Source organism: Octopus bimaculoides, chromosome 2 (genome assembly GCF_001194135.2).
Source record: "Octopus bimaculoides isolate UCB-OBI-ISO-001 chromosome 2, ASM119413v2, whole genome shotgun sequence".
In the NCBI taxonomy this organism is placed as follows: domain Eukaryota; kingdom Metazoa; phylum Mollusca; class Cephalopoda; order Octopoda; family Octopodidae; genus Octopus; species Octopus bimaculoides.
Window position 1 is genome coordinate 99709939 of NC_068982.1, and position 9730 is coordinate 99719668.

At 36.4% G+C, this 9730-nt stretch overlaps 1 protein-coding gene across 2 annotated transcripts in view; it reads right to left on the reverse strand.

Annotated features, from left to right (window-relative positions):
• Window positions 1-9730, reverse strand: part of LOC106868821 (uncharacterized) — a 27449-nt gene that overhangs the window by 11912 nt on the left and 5807 nt on the right. For both annotated transcript variants that reach the window (XM_014914239.2, XM_052978520.1), the window contains exons 2-5: window positions 8970-9066; window positions 5844-5925; window positions 3311-3431; window positions 2144-2272 (exon numbers count right to left, since the gene is read on the reverse strand). In XM_014914239.2, coding sequence (XP_014769725.1) covers window positions 2144-2272; window positions 3311-3431; window positions 5844-5925; window positions 8970-9066 — 429 coding nt within the window. The remainder of the gene's footprint in view (window positions 1-2143; window positions 2273-3310; window positions 3432-5843; window positions 5926-8969; window positions 9067-9730) is intronic.

A 9730-nucleotide genomic window follows, 5' to 3' on the forward strand; every position in this document is an offset into this window, starting at 1 on the left:
AGTTTGCAAGAGGGTGTCATAGAATTGGTCTTTCAGACCATCTGGTAGCCCCGGTTGAGGTGCATAGGCTGAGATGACAGTGGCTAATCTATGATGAAGAACTAGTCTGATCTTAAGTACTCTGTCACTTACTCTAACGACCTCGATTACCTTATCCACCCATTTCTCCGCTAGAAGTATTCCTACGCCCCCGACCCCGTCAGTGTTCCCTGCCCAGAAAATCTTGTACCTGTGTTCTTTGCCTGTGAGGAACCTCGCAAACATGTATCTCCATTCATGCCATACCAAACAGTTCCAGGTATTCATGCAGACAACTCCAGGTTCTGGGACCATTTTCCATGCTGACATGGTTTGGATGGTTTGACAGGACTGGCAAGCCAGAGAGCTGCACCAGGTTCCAGTCTGATTTGGCTTGGTATCTATGACATGGTGGTGGCAAGGGTACTTTTTACATAGCACCAGCACAGGGCTCTTGCAGGCCAATCCTAATCTGCAGGGGAGCAGCATCAACACTTCTGCTATGGAGGACGGGTCTCCTTCAGTACAGCAACACACCTGACAATAAATTTTTTTGTTAAATGTTTGTGAGTATTGTTCAGTTACTTCAACAGCAAAATACTACCCACGGCAAACCTTGATAATATCAACATACTCGAGACCACCCCCAGGTTTATGATGCAAATTCATATTTTAAAATGATCTAAATTAAAGCTGTTCATCAATGTATCAGGATAGTTTATGCTTGAAGTACCATCTTAATTAATGACAAAGCTATTTTTCAAACTTCTTTATTAATTCAAAAATGAATTGAAACAAAAGCAACATATTTCAACAGAAATACATTAACAGAGGGATTAAATTTGTATACTTTAATGGTATTCACCTGATGGTGCTCCTAAGCAATCAATCAGCTACATTTCTGTGCCATATCCCCAATTTAGCAAATCTAATAAGGATTATTTAGCATCAACCACATCAGATAGACTATTGTCATCAATTGTTACTGTTCTTTTATTGGACCAGAAATGCTGTTTGTTGTTGGCACTCCGTCGCTTCTGACGTCGAGGGTTCCAGTTGATCCGATCAACGGAACAGCCTGCTCATGAAATTAACATGGAAGTGGCTGAGCACTCCACAGACACATGTACTCTTAACGTAGTTCTCGGGGATATTCAGCATGACAAGGCTGACCCTTTGAATTACAGGCACAACAGAAACAGGAAGTAAGAGGAAGTTGTGGTGAAAGAGTACAGCAGGGTTCACCACCATCCCCTGCCGGAACCTCGTGGAGCTTTAGGTGTTTTCGCTCAATAAACACTCACAATGCTCGGTTTGGGAATCGAAACCACGATCCTATGACCAGGAGTCTGCTGCCCTAACCACTGGGCCATTGCGCTTCCACGGACCAGAAATATACAGGAAATAAAAAAGACAACCTTGAATTATATAACAGTAGCTAATCAATTGATACCAGCTAATTAGGTGATATCAACACATTTTTTAATAAGAGAAATGCAATTAGCTTTTAGAGTAAAGGAAATAAAAAGTGTTGTAGTTGGGGGTTAAAGTGGTAGGAGTCAAAGAAGCAAAATTGATACCTCAGCATATGTCATATTTCATTTTTATTTCATTTTAGCAGTTATATTTTACTACCAACTCTCAAACTTAATGGCTGTGAATTTACTGTGCTTAGTCTATTGATAAACAATCAAATTTTGAATGAGCAATTATGCTAAGGTCATAAACAATGCAAATATTACTCAATTCAGTGTTCATCATCATCATTTAATGTCTGTTTTTCATACTGGCATGAGCTCCAATGTCAGCTTTGGCAAGATCTCGATGGCTGGATGCACTTCCTAATGCCAATAAATTTACTGTGTACTAGGCTGTTTGTTTTTTTTTTTTTTGAGTCACTAGCAATAGCGACATCACCAAGCAAATTACAAGACAGGAAAAATCTCTTTTGACTAACGGGAGAAGAGGAGTAATTGAGAAGGGGAGGTGTTTTTATGACATATGTTGAGAGGCTAAAGTATAAGTGTGTCTTTCAACAGCCATCCAATATTGTGCATTCATTCTTCAAATCTTGTGTTTTGATTACTTTTATTTTCCTCCCAATAATATACACAAAGGAACTTACAATAGCAGCTAGAAAATGTTGTTCCAGTTGGTTCATTTCAGCAGTTTCCATCATGCCAATAACTGCCCATTCTTCATTAAAAACTTCTTCATTAAGTCCTTCATCATACAAGTATTTGGAAGCCATCATCTAAAGAAAAGAAAACAATCAACAAATTGATGATAATGATTCTTTTGACTAGATGGAGAGTTAATTTTGTACACAACAAATTTATTGAATATCATTATAATACTGAGAGATGAAAAATCGGAAATGACCCAAGAAGTATCCAGGCTAGCTTACTACTACTTGCAAATATTCAACCACTTCCTAATTATATAAGTTTCTTATATTAGTGACTAATATAATTATTCTTCCTTTTTCAAAACAGCAGAGTAGATACAAGAACCTACAAGTATACAAAAACACAGTGGGCAACTCTGCCACATTGCCTATAAAAGACCATTTTTAGCACCTAAACTATTTGCAGAATGTTGAGGCAGCTGAGCATTATGTGTCTCCATTCTTGCTACATCGAACAGTTCCAGACATCTGTGCAGACAAACTCCAAGTTCTTGGACAGACATTCACACAATGTCTCAAAAGTAACTTCTGCGAATTTGGCGAGGTTTTTTCTTCTCTCTGTCTTTAATTATTGCTGTTACTAACTGTAACTAGTCAACGCAGTTTATCTTTATGTACGTCAATAATTTTCTTCTGTTAAATGTTCACACGTTTTGTTCAGTCACTTCTTCACACAGCCAAGAAACATATTTTCATCCATTACTTTACTACCACAGTGACATTGACAAAGCAGTGAAATGCTATCCATGGCAAACCCTTATAATACCAACCTACCCAATACAATAAACCACAGCATATTAGAGTGGGACCTAGTCATTTGACTGACTATGTTCTAGACATTTGTTTGGTAAGTACTGACCAGAGCAACACAACCACTAGATTCTTACATAACGATGAAGCTTGAAATTTTTAGGAAACAGATATATGTAAAGAATTTATATTTAAATAGATGAAATTAATTATTAGAATCAGAAAAATATTATATAGTTTCCAGAGAAAAAACATATTCCTACCTTCATAAAATAAACCCAGCTCTACTTAGAGGAGACTAGTTTGTTTTTTTTTATCTTGAGATGATAAGTAAAAAAGAAACACATTTCTTACCATCGAAATCAAAAATAGTTCAGCGGAGGAAATTTGCATCAAATATTCAGGGTTTCTCTCTTTGAGTCGTTTCACATAAAGCATACCAAGCATCACAGAACATGGTGGCATAGGAGCACGTCTAAGAATAAGAAAACAGGCTTCTCATTCAATATAATGCAATTAATAGGAAGAAAGCGTGATATACGTTGTATCAAATCCTCGCCAAAAACATCAAACATTATTTTAGAGGATTTCAATTGCTTACAAACTACAAAACTAGTTAGTAGCTTTCTTTTTACTTGAATTTTATCAAAAAACAATTAGGTAAAAATTTAAGGACAAATTTTCATTCATATTTATTTAGTATGTAATTCAAGAGATATTTAAATTTTGCTGAAGTTAAAAAAACAAATGATAACCATCATTAAGACATATACATCTACTACAAGGTACATCAGAAGTTGTCTTTTTGAAACACCAATACCTTCTACAATTACAACTATAAACAGGTGCAGGCATGGTTGTGTAATTGAGATGTTAGCTTCCCAACCAAATGGTTTTGGATTTAGACCCACTGCTTTGCTCCTTGGACAAGTGTCTATTATTGCCCTGGGCCAGCTACAACCTTGTGAATTGATTTGATAAGACAGACACTGAGTTAAGGCAACACCACCACACACTGTCCAATGTCGTTGAAACCTAGCTACTTTTTCTACATTTCCCCTTTTGTACTAATGATTTCAGTTTACAGCAGACTCTAAGCTCAGCACACAACACTAGTTGTTGGAGTGTTACATGCACAACAGATGACCTTGCATTTGTTGATAAGGAAATGAAACGAGCAGTAAAGTGTGTGCTTGTTGAACATGATATAAATAGATCAGAGTAGCCTAACCCTAGTGAGAAAGAGGTCAGCTGTCTTCAGAGACAATTGCTGAAATACTGGACATCAGGGATGGGTTTATTGCTAGTAAATTAGATTGTACAGGTATATATATCATCATTTAACTTTCCTCTTTCTATGTTGGCATTGGCTTGAATGGCTTGACAAGTTCTACGTCTGCTTAGGCATGGTTTCTACAATTGGATGCCCTTCCTAATGCCAACCACTTAACATAGCTTTTTTAATGGGAGGGATTGAACTCAGAACTACAAGCCAATATCTTAAAGTACTACTACTACTACTACTTATAACAGTGAATTATACTATTTGCAATAACTACTAAAGTCTTAATAGGACTGACTATTGGGAGTTAAGTGTTTCCTTTGCTTGGCAGTGCATGGTAGTTGTAAATGAGTGTCACTGTGATACATGCAGTCTCAATCACTTCCATTATTCTGCAAAAACATGTCTGGCCATGGGAAATATTACCTTGCTTGGACATTGGTGAGAGTTTACGACAAGAAGGCCATCCTACTGTAGAAAACTGCCTCAACATACTCTTGTCTTACCCATGAAAGCATGGAAAAGTAGATATTAAAATGCTGATGATGATGATGAGCATTATGAAGTGAGAAGTAGTATCTAATTCAACAGACAAAACTAAGGCAAACAACATAATCTCAAGTTTGAGCTCAATCATAATCTCAAAGACACATGCCATAGCCATCTTAATGTGTAAATACTACAATTGCTTGCTCTGTCATCCAAGTGAGAAATGAAGGATCAAATCAAAGAAAGATTTAAATCCAGAAAAATGAAGCACCCAATGTAGAATTGGCACAACTTCCATGTGAATGCGCCAGTTTCTTATTTTCTCTCCTTCCAACAAATCTGTGGCTATATTCATGTTAGAACAAATAATAATAATAATAATTATTATTATTATTATTATAACTCAGTAGTAGTAGTATTCTGTCGAGGTTGACTTTGCCTTTCATCCGTTCAGGGTTGATAAAATAAGTACCAGTCAAGTACTGAGATCAATGTAATCAACTTGCCCCCTCCCTTGAAATTGCTGTTCTTGTGTCAAAATTTGAAACCATCATCATCATTTGTAGTAGTAGTAATAGTAGGAGGAGGGGGAGGAGGAAATAATCAGTGATACAGAAGGTAATCTCCAAATTGGTATTATACATGGGTTGGTTAAATGGATTACATTTCCTTTGGTGCAAAACAGATTTTGACTGAAAATTATAGGGACCAAGTCAGTAGAGCACTGTACAAAATGTTTTACAATGCTTAGTGCACTACCATGGCAGTGAGCTGGCAGAAACGTTAGCATGCCAGGCGAAATGCTTAGCGGTATTTCATCTGTCTTTACGTTCTGAGTTCAAATTCCACCGAGGTCGACTTCACCTTTCATCTTTCCAGGGTCGATCTAACCAACTGGCCCCCTCCCAAAAAATTTCAGGCATTGTGCCTGGAGTAGAAAAGAATATTTAGTGACTACACTTATATTCAGAGGTCAAATCTTGCAGGAGTTAGCTATACATTTTATCCCTCCAGCAGACATAAAATAGGTACCACTAACATACAGTCACTTCAATTGACTGCATTTTATCATCCAAAATCTCTAACTCTGGTGTCAAAGTTCAAAAATAGACTCACTTTGTCATTGAAGAAGCCAGAAACATATCCACTTTCCCAAGAGAACGTGGAGCAGCATCTTGGAAAAATTTGACAGCAATTTCTAGAAAGGAAAAACAAAAGAGAAAATATTCAGCATTAACTAATGATAGTCAAATTATGTGAAACTAGTGAAATATATAAAGTTACTATCAAAGTACAATATCATTTAATTAGACAAGAAGCAAGACAAATCTGTCTGGCTTAGCGATAGTAACGGAGAGAAAATAAGAGATAATGATTATTTTTAATGAATCAGAATAACATTGGAAAAAGTACATGCACAACAGATGACCTTGCATTTGTTGATAAGGAAATGAAACGAGCAGTAAAGTGTGCGCTTGTTGAACATGATATAAATAGATCAGAGTAGCCTAACCCTAGTGAGAAAGAGGTCAGCTGTCTTCAGAGACAATTGCTGAAATACTGGACATCAGGGATGGGTTTATGCTAGTAAATTAGATTGTACAGGTATATATATCATCATCATTTAACTTTCCTTTTTGTATGTTGGCATTGGGTTGAATGGCTTGACAAGTTCTACGTCTGCTTAGGCATGGTTTCTACAATTGGATGCCCTTCCTAATGCCAACCACTTAACATAGTATATATATGTCATTATTCAGTTTTATTTCAAGATTTCTTGCCAATAGAAAAAGAGCCAGTTTCTAACCTAGATCCAAAAATCCTTCATTGAAATTTCAACATCAACATGTTATTTTTGCATGTATGTAGGTATATGTGCAATCTGGAGTCAGTGTGTATGCAAATTTGTATGTTTTGTTTTGTGATTGTATTCTTACGCATATAATTGCATGTCTAGACATGTGCATATATACTCAAATGATAAACTTCAGGAAAGTTTTGCAAATTTTTACAGTTCCTGTTATGGTTTGGATTTGTAGTCTTTGAATTAACTTTCCTTCTGGCTTTAACAACCTTAATTTCTCAAGATTGGTACTTAAGCAATATGATGCATATCCCAGTGCCCCAATAATTACAGGTATAAACCTGAACTTGTAATCATGGTTAGAGTAACTGTAGATTTCTCAATAGTTCAGTGTAGGTATTTTTTTTTCACTGATCACTGACTTTATGTAACATCCACTAGTCAGCTGATTTCTACTACTGTACAAAGTTTCTCTTCTCTGTTCCAAATCACTATGTCAGGTCTATTATGTTTATAGTTTATCGAGATTTTTCACTGGGTCACCCCAACAGTACTCCTTATTATGAGTAGCTATGGCTTCTACCATACTATGGGTTCTTATATCTTTGGCTTCAGGGTTATCCTTCCAACAGGTCTCATTATACAGGATCCTAGCTACATGTATGTATGTATGTATGTATGTACATACATAGATACAAATGTACATATGTATCATAATGGTCATAGTGTTATTGTCATCTATTACAAAAGTGAAGAAGAGGTAACAGAGGCCAGAATCATGACCACTTTTGCAGAAAGAGCAAATTGTGTCAGACAAGTATAAGAAGTAGAGTATAAAGTAGTGAAACCTGGGCAATAATTGTGAAAGTTCTGCAAAAGCTAAAGGAGCTGAATATGGTCTATTAGAATTTTTAAGAGTTCACAAAGTAAGTGACAGTGCAAAAGGCAAAATATATGGGATGTCAAACATCAAACTGAAAGATCTGAATTTCAGTGCTACACTTTCTCTTTGGTCAAGACACTTCAAATAGTATAGTTCACTGTTATAAGTTGTAGAGTTGTGTGCTGAGCTTAGAGTCTGCTGTAACCAGAAATCACTAGTAGACATTAGACAGTATGTGATGTTGCCTTAACCTGAATCAGTTCAAAGGCATTCTAACCATAGTTAGCTCATCTTTTTTCAGACATTGGAGGACAACTTTATCCAATATGCCCTTCTATTCTTTAATATGCTAGGGCATGATTGGAAGGCAATATGGCTGGTATTTTACCTACTGGGATAATTAGAGTGAACATGCTGGGAATTAACAGTAGATGGTACAGGTAGAATGAGAAAGACTTGAAAGAAAGCACTCATATCAGATTTAAGAACTTTGATCTGTACAGATGAACCTACAGCACATGAAGAGATGCTACATTGCATATGCAGCCCATGTTTGTATGCAAAAGTAAAAAAAAATAAATAAATATAATGTTGCAACTGTTATGCCCTTCTTGAGGTTTTGACCTTCAACTACAAAGCAAAACAAAGTTAAAGACATGCTTCATAAAAAACGTAATACTTCAATTCTAGGCCTATCAAAGAGAGAGAGAAAATGGAGCATCAGGTCAATGAATAAAAGAAACCCATTGTTGACATTTTAAATTTAGATATTTACATGAATTAGATATGTTGACAATAACTCAACTGTGACTAGTATAACTTATCTACCTAACAAAGCCAACTGAGTTAAGACCAAATAATGACTCTTCTTAGACTTCAACACACATATATATATAGTGGCTTCTATTCTTATGACATCAAAGCACCACTGAACAAAAAGGAAGATGGAAAGAGAAAAAAATTGAAAGATAGAAATAGGAAATATATTAGCTACTAAACTGTGTCATGCTGGAGTAAGTGATTCAAACTGCCACTGAGATGGTCTTCTAGGTCCTAGTGTTGAAAGTAATGTTATTGATGCCAATGAGACTGGGAACCAGTATTTTAATCATTTATTGTCAAAACAGTGGAGCCGCGGTCATAGGATCGCGGTTTCGATTCCCAGACCGGGCGTTGTGAGTGTTTATTGAGCGAAAACACCTAAAGCTCCACGAGGCTCCAGCAGGGGATGGTGGCAAACCCTGCTGTACTCTTTCACCACAACTTTCTCTCACTCTTACTTACTGTTTCTGTTGTGCCTGTAATTCAAAGGGTCAGCCTTGTCACACTGAATATCCCAGAGAACTACGTTAAGGGCACATGTTTCTGTAGAGTGCTCAGCCACTTGCACGTTAATTTCACGAGCAGTCTGTTCCATTGATCGGATCAACTGGAACCCTCGACGTCGTAAGCGACGGAGTGCCAACACACACATTGTCAAAACAACCAGCAGAAATAAAAATTAACCAAATCAACATCTGATGAATTCAAATAACTAATTTGTTTACCAACTTACCTGTGAGGGGTAATGAAGGGTAATCTGTTGAAGCCCCATTACCATAATAGAGGGTTTTACAAAGTTGCTCTGTGAGTTCAATATGTTCAGCAGAACGCTGAAAGATAAAACATGACACAATTAATTTTGTTTCTCCAATAAAGACTTATGGGAAGTTGTGGAACACATACCTTCCCACAAAAATCTAAGAGCTGCAAGAAATCATCATCATTAACTTTTCCATGCTTACATGGGTCAATTAGAATTTATTCAAGCAGCTTTTCCAGGTAGGATATCTCGCTTGTCACCAGCCCCCACAAGTTTCCAAACAAGGTAATATATCCCCTAAGTTAGACATGCTTTTCACAGAATACTGCAAACTAACAACAACACACCCATGCACACACACACACACACATTATATATATATATATATATCTTCGAAACGTCGAGTTAGAATAGAGGCAGCTGATGAAGGATTAATTCCAAGTGGTTATCTGTTTTCCTATGTGTTCGTTCCGTGGTCTGTAGTTCATTGTTCTAACGTCCTGTACCCTGATATGCATCTTTATACACATGTAGATGTAAGTATGTACATATATGTGTATATACATGCATATATATTCTTTGTACTATATATATATATATATATCTTAATATATAAAGCTGAAGTTGTGTGTCTGTGTGAAGCCTTTTTGAAAGTTTATAGAAATCCACATTTTCCACTTTTTCGTAAAATTTTTTACATCAATGGAATTTTCTCGATCTGAACTTTCCAGTGC